General features: G+C 41.5%; 1 protein-coding gene across 1 annotated transcript in view; it reads left to right on the forward strand.

Moving 5' to 3' along the window:
• Window positions 1-17714, forward strand: part of MTHFD1L (methylenetetrahydrofolate dehydrogenase (NADP+ dependent) 1 like) — a 229604-nt gene that overhangs the window by 127627 nt on the left and 84263 nt on the right. Inside the window, exons 22-24 of the mRNA XM_045010255.1 lie at window positions 6153-6194; window positions 8691-8791; window positions 9498-9675. Coding sequence (XP_044866190.1) covers window positions 6153-6194; window positions 8691-8791; window positions 9498-9675 — 321 coding nt within the window. The remainder of the gene's footprint in view (window positions 1-6152; window positions 6195-8690; window positions 8792-9497; window positions 9676-17714) is intronic.

Below are 17714 nucleotides of genomic sequence, written 5' to 3' on the forward strand. Positions count from 1 at the left end.
CCTCTGCTTGGGCCCAAGCCGGGTCTTGTAGATTGCTAATCACAGAGGCACTCCTCACTCAATCAGGCAGAATCAGGAGTACTCCTGTGAGTGACTGGCGCTCTACTAACCTGGCAAAGACACTGAAAGCTTAGCAACATGCTTCAGCTTCTCTGCCCAGCCTTCTGAAAGGATCTGATACTGCCAGGGAAACAACTTTCTGTGGAGCCTCATACTGGGGGCAAATTCCATAGCTGTTTCTACAACCACAGAATTTTGGAATGCACAGAGCCTTCCTTATATCTAATCATCTCAGAGAGAATAAGTGCTGAGATTTTCCCTTATTCATACCTTTTGGTGCCAAGTTTTCTAAGATTAAATACCCAAAATATTGTTGTCATAGTGTTACCTGTCTATCATTCTCACCCAACACATACAGCTCTTTTGTCTTTTGACATGTTCCTCCATAAATTTCACGATGGTACGTTGAGGTGAAAATTTTCATTCAGTCTAGCAAAAGGGGAATTTAAACCTGCCCTTTCTAACTATGTATTGATTTTATCTAACCTTTGTCTTTCACAAATGTATGTTGTAGATTGCCCCACACAATATACTGTACAAGGACAGAATGGGTCAAATCATAGGTCTGGAACGTTAGCTATAAAAGTGGTTGTATAAACCAAACCTTTATGACTTCTTGATATTTGTGCTGCCAGTCGGGTCCCAAGGAATCATGTAGAACAGCCTTAGAGTTGCTCTAATTTGCAGCTGCCCACAAGGTACGGTTCCATCAGCCACAAGAGTGGTGTGTCCATTCCTGCTGTCAGCTGCTTATGCTCTCTGTGCTGGGTTGCTATCCTCTCAGTCTGCTAGTTAATACAGAGTTCTGCCTTCTTTGTGTGCTGTGTGTGTATATATATATATATGAAAGATGACAATATCTGTGTCACCTATGATCAACTATTTAGTAACTTTATACCTAAATCTGTACACTAAACATGTGGTTGGAGGAAAGGCAGTGTTTCCAATTCCTGGAAACAGTATATATTTTCTTTCTTTTATGGTTGGATAGCAGTCCCTGATGCAATTTAGACAGCCCCGGAGAGCTGTATAAGTAATAGCAGCATCCCTGGACTGCAGCACTACACCCCTGCCCTCGGCATGCTCCTTAAACCAGAACTTTCCAGGGGTCCATGGAAGGCAGCATTATGGCAGTCTTCCAAAATTCCAGCAATGGGAGAATCCTCCTTCAGCAGATGCAGGGGGGCCCTCTTTATGCTACTCCAGCACTTTTGCCCAGTGTAAAGTGACTGCAGTCAGGGTGAGCATCTCATTGTTTGATTTTTATTTGTTAATTTTCACACTCTCCCCAATATGGGGGTGCACTTTGAGGCAATAGCATGACTTCTCCTAAACCTTTTACTAAAATGTATGCAGAAGCCCGTTTTCTATTTCAAGAAATAGGTGTATTCTTGACATTGGTTTGTTACCTGGAAATGCACAGCAAGACTTTCACTATCAATAGGATTTTAATTGTATCCTGATATATTTACCATCTTTGTTGTAGATGGATTATACTGTAGGACACTGCAAAGGTGTGTTTTACCTTCACAAGTGAGTTATGACCAAAAATAATCACTTAGAATACCTGCTGTTTGTCGGATGCACTGAGTTTCTAAGAAGTGGGTATTTTAATATGTGGATTTCAATTGCCATTTTTTACATGCTCATGTTTCCATTCTGAAGAAATCCTAAATGAAATTGTAGGAGTTCTATACATGTTAATATTGATTTTTTTTAAGCAGTAGAGCCACCTCAAATTTGGTGAGGAACCAACTTTTAAAACTGGATACTCTCGTTAAAAAAAACAACCTTCCACACAAACTTCCTCATGGCTGGACTTTACAAAAACTAGACAAGCCATTTACAACACACACTTTGCTTCTCTACAAAGGAAAAAGGACACTAAACTATCTAAACTACTACATGCCACAAGGGGCAACAACTGTGGTTCCCTTCACCCACCCAAGAATATTGTTAATCTATCCAGTTATACTCTTAGGACAGATTCTTCTGCTGGGCTATCTCGGGGCCTCTCCTTCTGCCCCTCCACCTCCATGAACATGATACAGTTCTGTGGTGACCTAGAATCCTGTTTTTGACATCCCCGACTCAAGGAATATTTCCAACACACCTCTGAACAGCATACTAACCCACAGAAACCTTCCTACCAACACTACAGAAAGAAGGATTCTGCACGGACTCTTCCTGAAGGTTGAAACAACAGACTGGACTTCTACATAGAGTGCTTCTGCCAACATGCACGGGCTGAAATTGTGGAAAAGCAGCATCACTTGCCCCATAACCTCAGCCGTGCAAACACAACGCTATCCACAACCTCAGGAACAACTCTGACATCATAATCAAAAAGGCTGATAAAGGAGTGCTGTCGTCGTCATGAATAGGTCGGAATATGAACGAGAGGCTGCTAGGTAGCTGTCTAACATCACATTCTACAGGCCTTTACCCTTTGATCCCACTGAGGGTTACCAAAAAAACCTACACCATCTGCTCAAGAAACTCCCTGAAAAAAGCACAAGAACAAATCTGCACAGACACACCCCTAGAACTCTGACCAGGGGTATTGTATCTGCTACCCAAGATCCATAAACCTGGAAATCCTTGATACCCCATCATCAGGCATTGGCACCCTGACAGCAGGATTGTCTGGCTATGTAGACTCTCTCCTCAGGCCGTACGCTACCAGCACTCCTAGCTATCTTCGAGACTCCACTGACTTCCTGAGGAAACTACAATCCATTGGTGGTCTTCCAGAAAACATCCTGGCCACTATGGATGTAGAAGCCCTCTACACCAACATTCCACACAAAGATGGAATACAAGCCGTCAGAAACAGTATCCCCAATATTGTCATGGCAAACCTGGTGGCTGAACTTTGTGACTTTTTCCTCACCCACAACTATTTCACATTTGGGGACAATGAGCAGCTTCAAGTGAGCAGCACTGCTATGGGTACCCGCATGGCCCCACAGTACGCCAACATTTTTATGGCTGACTTAGAACAACGCTTCCTCAGCTCTCGTCCCCTAACGCCCCTACTCTACTTGCGCTACATTGATGACATCTTCATCATCTGGACCCATGGAAACGAAGCCCTGGAGGAATTCCACCACGATTTCAACAATTTCCATCATACCATCAACCTCAGCCTGGACCAGTCCACACAAGATATCCACTTCCTGGACACTACAGTGCTAATAAGTGATGGTCACATAAACACCACCCTATACCAGAAACCTACTGACCGCTATACCTACCTACATGCCTCCAGCTTTCATCCAGACCACACCACACAATCCATTGTCTACAGCCAAGCTCTAAGATACAACTGCTCCAACCCCTCAGACAAAGACAAAAACCTACAAGATCTCTATCAAGCATTCTTACAACTATAATACCCACCTGCTGAAGTGAGGAAACAGATTGACAGAGCCAGAAGAGTACCCAGAAGTCACCTACTACAGGACAGGCCCAACAAAGAAAGTAACAGAACGCCGCTAGCCATTACCTTCTAACTAAAACCTCTCTAGCGCATCATCAAGGATCTACAACCTATCCTGAAGGACGATCCCTCACTCTCGTAGATCTTGGGAGACAGGCCAGTCCTCGCTTACAGACAGCCCCCAAACCTGAAGCAAATACTCACCAGCAACCACACAACAGAAACAATAACACAGGTACCTATCCTTGCAACAAAGCCCATTACCAACTCTGTCCACATATCTGTTCAGGGGACACCATCATAGGATCTGATCACATCAGCCACACTGTCAGAGGTGCACATCTACCAAGGTGATATATGCCATCATGTGCCAGCAAAGCCCCTCTGCCATGTACATTGGCCAAACTGGACAGTCTCTATGCAAAAGAATAAATGGACACAAATCAGACGTCACGAATTATAACATTCAAAAACCAGTCGGAGAACACTTCAACCTCCCTGATCACTCAATTACAGACCTCAAAGTCACAATACTCCAACAAAAAAACTTCAAAAACAGACTCCAATGAAAAACTGCAGAATTGGAATTAATTTGCAAAATGGATACCATTAAATTAAGCTTGAAAAAGACTGGGAGTGTATGGGACATTACACAAAGTAAAAAAATATTTTCCCATGCTAATTTTTCCCCTACTGTTACTCACACCTTCTTGTCAACTGTTGGAAATGGGCCATCCTGATTATCACTACAAACATTATTTTTTCTCCTGCTGATAATAGCCCACCTTAATTGATTACTCTCGTTACAGTTGGTATGGCAACACCCATTTTTTCATGTTCTCTGTGTGTGTATATATATCTTCCTACTGTATTTTCCACTGCATGCATCTGATGAAGTAGGGTTTAGCCCACGAAAGCTTATGCTCAAATAAATTTGTTAGTCTCTAAGATGCCACAAGTACTCCTCATTCTTTTTGCTGATACAGACTGACACGGCTACCACTCTGAAACCTGACAGGTTTTAAACTGTAAATATACACTGAAAAGTGACTCTAAAGTGGCACAACAGTCTTCCATGTTTGCATCTCACTGACTCCATATCCATTTTGCTCCTTTTACAAGCCCCACAAACTCAGCCTGGAATTTGAAAGCCAAGCAGGATTCTTGCTGTCTCTCACATCATCACCAATAAAAATAGGATTCTACAGTCAGAACCTAGTTAAAGTTCTGTAGATGCCCAAGCCAGGAGCAAAGCCAGCTCACTCTCCTATAGCTGTCACAGTTTAGTGCAGTTGCACCTGTATTCCCGCTCCGTGGTCCCTCAGGGGCACCTAGGCGCCTGGCTTCTCGGGTGTCACATCTCTTGGGCAGAGACCCATGTCTCTCTCCCTCCTGACCAGGGTTTTTCCAGGCTTCACAGTTCCCTGCCTACACTGTGATATTCCCATCAAGCCAGACTACCTAAACAATTCAACATCTGTGGTTTGCTTTCTCTTTAAAGGCTGTGAATAGCTTAATTGACCAAGTTATACGTTACTAACGACATAAGCAAGCTCATTTATTCTTAAGGTGAAAGCATTCCAGAGAAAACAATAAAACAATCTACACACATGCTAAAAAGTTTACCAGAGGTCCTCCCAACTCCAGCCTCAGGCTTTGGTAGGTGTCAATCCTTCAAATCTCACAGCTGGGTTTTCCCATGGTTACAAGTTCATAACTGTCTCAAATTCAGAGCCAGAACCCCCAGGAATAGATCAGTCTTTCCTTTATTCAGCTTGGTCCTTTGATCTCGACTGCACATAATAGTGATCAGTAGACAGTGGCTCACTTCTCAGGGTGGAGCTTCAAAAGGCTGGATTTTTGCATAATGGGAGGTGAGGAATTTGCATTCACCTCCTCCTAGTTATTCCCCAGGAAAACGAGTTCACACATTTTGATCCAAAAGTCCATTCTTGTCTGGCACATTGTTCAGCATAGTCCTTTGAATCCCCAGGTCTCTCATCTGTCACATCTCCCCTGTCAAAAGGTTACATACAATTCCAGCTCACAATAATACATAAACCATTCAATATGATGGCTCCCAAAGATACTTAATTCAAGAAGGTCTCCCAAGGATATTGGAGGAAATTGCTATATCTGTCTCAATAGCTATATTAACCTTAGAGTACAAACATTGTGTAGAGATGTAAAAATTCATTTTGTGTCACCAAAATCAGCAGATAGGATTTAAAATGCACACAGAGAACCGATTTCTTGAGTAACCAGTTGCCATTTTTTCATAGTAATTTTCTGACCACAACTGCTTTTTTGGTTTGGTTTGGTTTGGGTTGGGTTTTTTGGTAAGAAAGCCCTGACACCAAGTCACTGCTGGAATAAACTGAGAAGACATAAATTCTTATTTTTGGGTTGGGGGAAAGTGATAAATTTTGCCGTTCACTTTGTACAGCTTTAACTTTATCTAAGGCTATGGTCTGTGGTTGTACTGAACTTTTGTTGCTGGAAAGGAAGGTAGTTGTCTTATTGTTTAGTATTGACAATGCGGGTGATGTTTTGGAGTACAAAAGTTTTTTTTAAAGTTATACTCCTGACCAGGCAGGTAGTTGACTAGTATTGTTAGATGATTGTTAATTTTACTTGCTTATGATTTCAGGTAAGTGCTGGTGCCCCTCTTAAGAAGGAATATACAGAAGAGGTAAGAGCAATTACTGTAAAACTTAATCCTGTCCTTTTTAAAAAGTTCTGATTTGAAAAGATCTAAAACAACACAGGTGCCAGTTACTTTGCAAACAATAAAGCAAGAGGAAAGTGGCGAGTTCAGATGCAGGCTGTAGATGCAACAAGCGCTTCTTGATTGAGGTTTTATGATACAATTTAAAAATAAATATGAAAAATACTTACAAAGGGAAGAAAATCTCTATTTACTTGGTTGTGTGGATTGGGTGCAATATCATAGTAAGATAGCAATGGTAGTGTTCAGACTTAAGAAGCCATTTTCTAGTGTTAGATATCTTTGACCTTGGAAGTTATTTCAATTGAGTAACTCTCAGATATTTCTAGAGCACCCACCACTATAGTATTGGAGAACTGAGCCACCTACAAAGGAACTCTATTTCACTTCAGTACTCTTATGAGAGAGAGCGACTGTGAAGTGTAGCCTCCTTTTTTCCTTGATCAAAAGATGTTTCAGGTTAAAAATTGAGTTTTACATCAAAACAATTACACTTGAATTCAGATTATCAGACAAATATGTTAACTATAGTAAAATGTTGTGGAAACTTCTTTAACTTTCCAAGTTTCAGGAGATGACAATTGTTCTTGGTATATTATCTGAATTCATGGATTAACCAAGATGCCCTTTAAGGGATCTACTTATGTCATTACCATATGAAGGAACCTGATTATTCATTGTGTGTGTTCAGTTATCTTTTTTCACAAGTATTTTATTTACCTATGGAGAGATTAATATCCATGCCTAAGGCCCTTTACAATTTAGGGGCTGAAATGTTGGCATTTCTTCCCCTTTTTCTGTCCCTCCTTCCCTTGACATTTGTAAGTGAAATTAAAGTATATATGAAAATCTACAGAAAGTAATAGTGTGGCATTTATATAACTATAAACATAAACTGAGTGTACCAAGAATGGAACTGTGTATATATATCTGTCCATGCTAAGGACAGGGAGCCACTATTTCCAAGCCTCACCTTATACAAAAAAAACCCATAAACAAATGGCCCTAGGAAATGAAACAGGACGAGGCTCTTTAACACATTCAAAATAAAGTGTCATGTCCAGTCTCAGGTGTTAGGATAATGTGCTGACTCTAAGGCTTAATATTAATCCTGCTCTTCATGCCTGGGGTTAGACAGCAAGATGGCACAGCTCAAATATAGGCTATACATGTTTAAAGAATAAATGTGTGGGCTATGTTTTATCTTTGTGGATAATGCCTTTGCATAGCCTATTACTTGTGCTTTAGTGCTGTCTACGTTTTTTAATTACAGTTTTGCAACCTGGTTATTATTAGGTTTAGTATGTGTTTCTGATGTAGAAATCTTCCAACCACTTTACTTCTATAAACCATTACCGTAGTATGTTTGGCTCATACAAATAATACCTAGTTCTCATATAGTAGTTCTAAACAGTGGATTCAGGAATGGAGGGATTAATGAAGATTAAAAAAATTTTATATCAGTCCTTACATTACATGATTGGCAAATTCCTATTCCAATATACTTTTCCATGGAAAATCAGTATACAGCCTTGGTTGGCAAAGCCTAAAACCTCTAAGTAGAGAACAGGATGGAACAACCTGAGAAATTCAGCAGTAGTAAATCACCTGGATTGTATGCTTGTATGTTCACATGTGTGGGAAAGAGAGAGCTGTCTGAGTGGGCTTGTCTTGTATTTTAAATGTCCCAAGTTTGAGAGGCTTATGATCTACATTTCTATGGGCCTGAACCGCCTCCCACTGAAGTCAGTGGGATTTTCCATTCACTTCAGTGGGAGTTGAATGGGGCCTCATGTCAGCTAGCATCCCTGTCAACCATCCTCTCTGGGAAGCTTTTGGTATTTGGGCATTTAATAGAATGCCCACATTAGTGCTGTCTCACAAGTTAAGTGGCATCACACAAAGGATTTTGATTTGAGTGAGCTCTCCCTGTATTTGAGCTTGGAAGGAGAATGAGAAGGCCAGTCCATCTCCTCCTTCCATTTGTCCTCCCTGGGCCTGAATATGTGGTGAAAAAGGATCCTAAGAGGAACCAGATGAGATAGCGCCAGTCCTGTGATGGAAAGCTTCAGCAGCAAATGTCTTAATGTATTACTGTGTAACTCCTTTAGATGGAGCCATGAATTAGAGTGGGGGGACCAGCCCACAGATGTTTTCTGGCATCTTATTTATTGATTGGCAGCTTGTGTCCCAGAAGGGAGCAATCTGGCAGCATGCTCAAATGTAAAAGATCTGGACCCTGCTCAGTTATGTAAATGCGGCTGCTGCTACTGAAGTCAGAATGAATAGGATACATAAAAGTATTTTGTCTGAAGCCTATTATGAAGGTTACACATAAATATAAAAATAATTATAACTAACCTTGTTTGTTGTGATTTCTGGAAATTTCTTTGGCTAGAAAAAATGCGACACATCTTGCCATTTCGTTTTGCTTGTTTTTTTGTTTGTTTAATGATGTAGAATCTCCAGCTGGTAGCTGATGGCTGTTGTAATCTACAGAAGCAAATTCAGATTGCTCAACTCTTTGGAGTTCCTGTTGTAGTTGCTCTAAATGTCTTCAAGTAAGTCAGTCCATCCTTTACTCATGCTAGTAGACCCAAAGATCAAGCCCATTGTCTTTGCACAAGGTGTAATCACTTACTTCCACACCTCATATAGTATATTAAATACATATTACCACTCACAGCTGGGTGAAAATCCATGAAGTGGAATCAGTATTAACTTCATATACCACCTAAAAGAGTTACAAAGATTCTACTGGTGTTGTGACGTAGTTAAATATGCTTGTTCAGTCCTGAAAATATTTTAAAATTCAGAAAACTGTAATGTAATTTTCAGTGTTTCATTTAGAGCACTTCCTATTTACATTTGTTACATGGCATGAAGAGAGAAGCTTTTAAAAGAAAGAGAGGAAAGTTTATATTTGACTTGTAGAAAGGATTTTAAAAAAAAAGAGTAAATTCATCAAACTTTTTATACATCCTGAGGCATATAAACATTTAAAAAACCCCTCTAGCTGCCTCTTTTAGAGGTTTTCAAATCACATAAATATAGAATGGTATTGTATGTGATTTGTAATACTTATTTAAATGAAATATTCCTACTTCAATGTACTTAAGACATTTGGGGTTTTTATAAACATTTAATAATTGTATGATTTCCATAACTAACTTGTTTCACAACTGTAACTACAGATCATTGCTTAACAAATAAGTCTGTACAAGAGTAAATAAACAAAATAATGACATAGAACTGTTTGGTTGGCAGAACTGACTCCCATGCTGAAGTTGATTTAGTCTGTGAGATTGCAAAACAGTCTGGAGCATTTGATGCAGTGCCCTGCAATCACTGGTCAGCTGGCGGTAGAGGAGCTGTGGAATTGGCTCAGGCTGTGAGAAAAGCTGCCAGTCAGGAAAACCACTTCAAATATCTGTATAACTTGGAGGTAAGATGATTAAAAAGACTATTGCAATAGTTTCAGATGCAGAACAAAGAGGATGTTGCAACAAATCTATTTAGAGTTCCTTTTAGATGTCAGCTTTAAGAAGGTGCATGCTTGGTTTAATATCATCCCAGACATTGCAGATTAAAAAATAAAACTATTACTGAAGATCAAATAGTGAGTACTTCTGGCAGTACAGGATTACTCACTGCACAATAGCATACTTACTAGTGCTTTGTCTTGTTTAGCTTTAAATATCCCCAGTAACGAGGCCTCTACTGGTCCTAGGAGCCTTTTCATGGCATTCAGCTGAAATTTCATTTTCTTAATGTCATCCTGTTTGAAATGCATACACCTGTGACTCCCTAAAGCGTTCCTTTCCTCTTTTAGGCAAAGGATAGTTTCTCAAGACTTATGTTGTATGCACTTCTCTGACATTGAAAAAGTCACTTACACTCACTGTTCTTCAGTTTACTTGTCTGCGTGTTACAGCATCCCCAGGTTGCCAGGAGGAGCAATTGCAGACAAAGTCCTGCTTGGCCCCTACAGCCCCAGGATGGAACACACTCAGTGCAGACAGAATGTTTGGAGAATTATATTGCCAAGAATTTTGTTAACAAGCCTCTACTGAGCTTGTGCAAATAATGGTTTTCAGAAGCTAACAACTTGGCCAAGTCTGGATGGATTTTCACTGGAACAGCAAAATGCAACTATCTAACTCCTTGGTGACATCCTCCCCTGGTCCTCTCCCAACAGGGCCAAGTTTCAATCTCTGTTTCAATAGATGAAGGTGCTAGAGCTTATCAAGAAAAATGTTCGTAAGACTTTTTTTTAACATGAGCAAAACCAATTTATTTTACTTAATTTAACTCTTGCAAATAACAGAATTCTTTCTGCTGAAACTTTCTTAAAATTTCAGCCTATGGCAGACACCCGGCATGGAAAATTTCATCCAGAATGGTTGAAGTTTGGTAGTTATAAGCAACTGAAAATGAGGCCTCATAATGGAAAGTGTCAGGCAGTCTTAACTCTAAGTGTTGCTGTCAGTCTTGTCTGTAACGACTTGGCCTGTTCATACTTAGAGCTGAGTGAATAATTGATTTCTTTGGTTCAGTGGCTGTTCTGAAAAATAAAAAAGCAGGTTTGATTCAAACCAAAAATCAAGAGACTGCCAAATTCAATGAGTCTTCTCTGGTTTGGTTTGGTTTGGTTTTTATTGGGATTTTTTGCCAAGGCTCAACAGACAAGTGGCGGGCCAAAAAAAAAAAAATGCTTCAAAGACAACCTTAAAGCCAACATGAAGGAGTGCAGTATTGACAAACTCATTGGAAACCCAAGCGCTCGACAGACCAAAATGGAAAAGGACATGGTAGCAAGGATCCCGGTATTTCGAGATCCAACAGAGAAACGGGAAAGGAGGAAAGAACCTGCCGCACCCAGACTCAGCAATCCAGATCTGCCCCTTCCATTGGGAAATGTCTGCCCCAGTTGTGACAACATCTGTGGGTCCTGGATCAGTCTCGTTAGCTACCTGCGGATCCACCAGTGATAACTGGCTTTCATTTTATGAAAGACAATCATCTGCAAACTCCAAGAGATCACCAACGGGGATTCCAAGGAATCAGGGTGGTAAGGTGAGAACAGGGCCGGCTCTAGCTTTTCTGCCGCCCCAGGCAGAAAAGAAGAGCGCCGCCCCCCCCCGCAGAGCGGCGCCGACCGCAGCCCGAGCCCCCGCCCCCCCCCCGAGCAGCGCAGCGCCGCCCTAGGCCCCCCCCCCAGGGAGGCGGCCCGCAGCTGGCTACCGGTTCGTCTGGAGGGTGGGGGGTGGCCGCTGCCCGCAGGAGAGCAGCGCGAACAAGCTGAGGAGCGGCCCCTCCTCTGCAGCTGGGGCAGGGCCGCGCTACCAGCTCTGCCTGGGGGGGGGCCCTTACTGCGGAAGAGCGGCGGGAGCTGGTAGCGCGGCCCTTCCCCAGCTGCAGAGGAGGGGCCGCTTCTCGGAGTGCACCGGCGGGGACAAGCGGAGGAGAAGCGGCCCCTCCTCTGCAGCCCGGGCAGGGCTGCGCTACCGGCTCCCGCCTTTCCCGGTAAGCAACCCCCCCCCAGGCGGAGCTGGTAGCACAGCCCTGCCTGGGCTGCAGAGAAGGGGCCGCTTCTTGGTGTGTACCCGCAGGGACAAGCCGAGGAGCGGCCTGTCCTCTGCAGCCGGGGAAGAGCTCCCGCCACTCTTCCGGTAAGCGGGCACATACACGCCCGTCATTTCGCCGCCCCCTAAATTTCGCCGCCCTAGGCACCTGCTTGTTTAGCTGGTGCCTAGAGCCGCCCCTGGGTGAGAATATTGCAGAAACCCCTTTATTCATCTCTTACTCCTTCAGATTCACTCTTCATCCATTTAGTCCATTGATGTTCATTGATTTCCGCTGGTGTGGATTACTTTCAGATATGCATGAAGTCCTAACCTCTTCCAACAAGTCAAGTTACTTTGGGAGAACTTAAAAGCGCCAGGGTAGATTAATTCATTATCTTAACATTGTGTTCCAAGTGTTGCCCAGAGTCGGGTGAAAAAAACTTTAAATCTGATTCTTAGATCCTTTTTATTTTTCTTGCTTATGTAGTAAACAAAAGGTTGTAGTATATTGTTTTTGTGTTTCAAATTAGGAAAATACTTCAAATCATCTGAACTTTATTTCTCTGGATTTTTTCCAAGCAGCATGTCTAACTTTGTATTGCTTCATGTCATGTTTCCACCTTTAAGTCTTCTAAGAAAATTCTGTTTTTACGTGTTTTGAAGTCTGCCTAGTATATGAAAAACAAAGAAATATTGTCAAGATGAACTGGTATGATATATGTCACATACAATCAAATAGTGGTAGGAATTGAGAATCATAGTTCCTCTGTTATATTTTACTCTAAATTTCGTAATGTGCACATGTAAAATAACTTTCTTTTCAGACTCCACCAAGGTATTCCTGGTTATAAAACAAGCTATGTTATATTTAATTTTCCACTCAGCGGTTATTTTTTAAACATTAGGTTTAGCTGGCATTTAGCACCATATTAACAAATAATTTTTCAAGAGCTAGTATGAAAAAGCAAATAAGTACTATGAGAGTAAAATAAATTTCAAGCATATTTGGAGGGTGGTGTGAAGAATAGCTGTATATTGATTCTGAACATGCAAGAGAGAGATGTGAACATCAACATGTCTGGTGTCTAGGACAAGGAACAGCCTACAACAAGTTTCCCAGAGGGCCTGTCATACTAAAAGTGTAAAGAGGAGCATACATAAAAGGCTTATAATATCAGAAATTACACATGGAAAACTTTAAAAAAAGAAAAAAATAGTCAGAAGTAAGACTGAGTTTTTATATGATAGGCTTTGAAGACCCATAACTTTGTTAAAATATTTCTTCCTACTGCTAATAATATTTTAATTAGCATGTGGTTTAAAAAAGACAAAAAAGTTTGGCCCTGGTGCATACGCTAACCCATCTTACTTTGTCGCTTGAAAGTTTTTTCTTGTTGAGTATTTCTTTTTTGGTGGTTGGAGAATGAGGTTGGCTGCAAAGACCTTCTGAACTCTTTACAAAGTAATCTGTACTTCATTGTGTTTTTTTGGAGAAAATATATTTGGCACATATGGAAAATATCAGAATTTCAATTCTTATCAGTGTAGACTTCCTTTCTGGGTTCACTTTTCTTGAAGTATGAGTCTTTAAATTACAGCAGAAAGCTATTACTCAGAATAAACTGACTGATCTATTAACCTAAGCTTAGATAACCAGGGTTAAGGAGGGAGAAGAGAAGGAGATAGATAGAAGCATGTGCATCCCATTCCAAAATCTTCCTGGCTTCAATGATTAAAGTGCTCCCTTTCTTTTTTTTTTTTTTTTTTTTTTTTTTTTTTTTTAAAAGGTAACTTGCTGTGGTAGTGCATGCCCAGTAAAGTATCTGGGTTTTCATATCCCTTTGTTTTGGCAAATTAAAAGATTCAGCATTTAGTCTCCCTGCGGTTACACTGAACTCTCTCTGTTAGCATCAACATACCTGGGACAAAGAGATAAGGAAGCACTGGTTTGAATCAGGGCACTTCACTAAGTCCTCAACTGGAAGTGGTGTTCTATCCACCAAAGCAGCTTGAGCACAGTGAGCCAGTGCATCAGCAGGAAGACAAGACTGACAGCTGGAATTAGAGAGAAGAGAGAGATGAGACTAGGGGAGAGGTAACTGGTGCAGAGAATCAAGCACATTCTTTCAGTCACAGAGACTTGCCAGTGTCTCTTAAACAGGTTCGGACATGGTGAACTGACAGCTGCGATAGGGAAGCCAAAAATCTCCTAACTTCTGCTGCAAAGGAAAACTAAATTGGGAGAGAGGAGAAATCACAGGAGAAGGAAGGGGAAGGGTTTCTCTGGCATTTCAGCATTTCTAGATTACTTCTATTTTTCTAATATTTTTGTCAACTTCCTGTGTTAGCACGGCATCATGATGTCACCAATGTTGACACATAAGGGTGTAGAGTGAGTCACAAAGATATTTTGGAACATTTCCAGTGTCCTGCGTGGCCAATTTTCAGGGTACAGGACAGCGTCAACAGAATCAGGGCCATTCTGTGGAAAATCAAGCAGAGAGGCAACCACTTGTAGTCAGTATTCAAAGCCATTAGCAACTTCAGCAATGGTGTTCCTTCTTCCTTCTCTCTGAGGGTGACCATGCCATATAGAAAATCAAGATGCTCCTGGCCTCTCAGTCAGTTTTGTAAACTGAGCCAGGACTTTGGCTGTCCTAGCTCTTTTATGCTCCTGTGGTCACTCGGTGCACACGTTGGCACCAGTTCTGCTGATCTGAATTTGAAGTGGAAGAGATCTGGTGCCGCCATGAAGGAGGAGCTCAGTAAAGCATCAGACAATGCAAAGACTGCAGGCAGCAACTCTGCATTGTTTGGCTCATCGTCTGTCTGCACCTCATAGCCTCAGAAAAGGGGTAGAGAACAAGAATGAGTTGGAGCAATAGAGGAGGGAGGAGGGAGAAAAGAGCCTGTAAATTGAAAATGAGTAGGAGAGGGAATGGGAGGAAGGGCAAAAGCGTAGAACAGTGGTTTTCAGCCTGTGGTCCATGGCCCCCTGGGAGTCTGCAGACTGTCTAAGGGGTTCCACAAAAGGTTATCATTACCAGAAAACAATGATTTTCCACCTGGGGTCCATGGACCCCTGAGGGTCTGCACACTATGTCTAGGATTTACAAAGGAGTCTGCACCGCCATTTGAAACTTTTTAGAGGTCTGCAAATGAAAAAAGGTTGAAAACCACTGACGTAGAACAATAAGAACATAGAAAGAGGAAGGCAGGAAATGCAGTAAGATTTCAGCAGGGGAGAAAACACAATTTTTATTAAAAGGACCGAGATTTATGGGTTCCTGGTTTGAAAGTATATTAAAGGAGCTGGAACTAGGGATAAACAGTAAAGGGGGCTCAGAATTAAATACTCTTTAAATCCGGGGTCCCCAATGCAGTGCCGCAGGGGCATCTAAATGCACCCGCATCCTGGCCGGCGGTCAAGCATCCGCCGAAATGCTGCCAAATTTCGGCGGCGATGCCTCTGGATGACGCCACTTGCCGCTGCACCATGGTCCTTCGTCTTGCGCCTGCCAGACAAAAAGTTTGGGGACCACTGCTTTAAATACTCTAATAATCTAGCATGGCTTTCCTTTAGTCTAAGACAGTCCTGTGTTTTCATTCTGAAAAGAGAAGGGAAGAGGATGGCTGAGGGGAGTTGGGGGAGGAATGAGCACTTATCTTCAGTGACAGCCCCACTACCAAACCCATCACATTCTAAGGTGACCATGTCCTCCCATTTGTCTGTTTGTTCTCTTGTTGCCTTTCGTCTAAATCCTATGAGCTCTATGGAACAGCGAATAGTCTTAGGGAGGTGTTTTATACCACCAAATGAGGCACGAAACCCTGCTTGGGATCTGCAGATGCTACTACAATAGAAATAAATAATAATACTCAATTTGTCCCTTTGCTGGAACACCTCCCACCCCATGACTTGTGACCATTTTTCACTCACCTTGAAACTCAGGCCACCCTGCTTTCTCTTCCACCCATTTGATCAAAGAACCATCTCTCAGCATAGCCACATTATTATTATTTTTTTTTTAAAAAGCCCATTTCCACTCTGTTGTATAAACCCCACTCTTCCCCAAGAGAGCTTGCTTCAAGCAGAATCTGGATGTGTTTTGCACTGAATCAAAAGTTTTGAGGTTGGAAATTCTTTGTTCCCATCCCTCTCTTGCCTTTTTTGGGGGAGGCTCTTGACAGCACAGCAGTTTTATGTTTGTTTTTATTAAATATTTTTCCCATTCTTTGCGTCAAGCAATTTTTAGACACAGCTGGGGTTTGAATGTTGGGGAGATGAAAATAAATCTCTCAGGCCACAGGCTTAGGTGTTGTTTCGTGAACTGTTTAACTCAACTGGATATGAGCTTTTCCACAAATTAAAAACCAAAAATCTACCCTATGCCCACAGAGAAAGGGTGTGCTATGGGCTTGGGGATCATCTGGTCAACCACAGAACTTCTGGAACCAGAATATACAGATGAAATAAAAAACATATTTATTAAAGTGTAGAGGAAAACTCAAAGAAATAAAAGCTTAGCTGTGCAGTCAGCTATTATTTTAGCATGGCACTCTATCACCCCACAGCACCTACAGCTATACTCTTGTCATGTATTTTCGCTTGGCAGTGTTCCTGATGCTAAATGAGAGAGATGTATAAAGACGGTTTCATTTAGTCAAGAGATTACTATTTATTATCTTTTCAGTGTATATACAAGTTAAAAAGCATCAATCCCAAGCTCTATGCTATTTTAAGAATTTTTAAAAAATGCAATGCATATAACAAAATAACAAACCCAGGGGCGGCTTCTCATCACAGAACAATAAACCAGCCAACATATTGCTAATAGACAACTGGACTAAGACAAATGTTTAAAGTATGTAAACTATAAAACTTTTAAAGAAGAAATGATGGCACAGCAGCATGGACATACATAACACAGGTGTTTAGAAAGCTTCCATGGGTGAGCACCAACAGTTTCTGCAAAATATAAACTTAAAGATAAAATAACCTGAAATTTCTATCCCTTATAATTGTGAAGAGCACCTTTCAAACATGATACAAGCAGGAATCAATGCAGTGCTGTTTTCTCAAATCTCATTCAAATAACTCCTGTGCTTCTGCTGCTTCCTATAGCTTTGCCAAACTCCACTAGAGTGAAGACTGAATAGAGTCTTGTCAGTTTTCACTCTAGCCATTGGATTTGACTCTGCTGCTATTTGGGAAAGACCGTGAGAAGGAGGATTTAAAAACTAAAGTAACAGACCACATCCACTCGTGCAGCAGTCTCTGGGGCTGGATGGGGAAAGTGAGAGAATGCGCCTTCTACTAGCAGCCAGAGAAGCTTGAAGGGACTTCAAGTCTATTAGCCAGTATCTGATACCAAAGTGGGAATTCTGAGCAGGGTCAACACCCTAGCTCACCACCTTTACCTTTCCTATCAGGTAAGGTAGGGAGTTGGATTCTCATCTTGGAGTTGTCCGGGAACACATTCCCCGCTTCCCCCCTCCTTCACATTGGTCTTTGGATAGTAGGTTTAATCTCTGGCTTATTGGTCTCTGGTAAAATGTCCAGGCATTACATGTGAGAGGATGGGAGTGATTGGGTGAGCACATGGTTTAGTGAGAGACTGATGTGATAAATTATACAAGTACTCTATTGGGAGGTGTGAGAGAGGGGGATTTTGGTGAGGAGAAGAAGAAAGAAGAGGAAAAATCGGAAGAAAATGTATACAAAGAGAAAACGATAGAAGGGGGTAGATGGAGAGAGAAAGAAAAGAGGAAGCACACTGAAGACAACTCAGAAAAATATAGCCCATTGTAAGAAAGCAAACTATATATGCAAAGATAGTGGTAATAGAAAGTGTGTTGACAATGTTGGAATTAAGTACATTACATAATAAGTAGGGCCCTACCAAATTCACAGTCC

The sequence above is a fragment of the Mauremys mutica genome, chromosome 3, assembly GCF_020497125.1.
Source record: "Mauremys mutica isolate MM-2020 ecotype Southern chromosome 3, ASM2049712v1, whole genome shotgun sequence".
NCBI classification, from domain to species: domain Eukaryota; kingdom Metazoa; phylum Chordata; order Testudines; family Geoemydidae; genus Mauremys; species Mauremys mutica.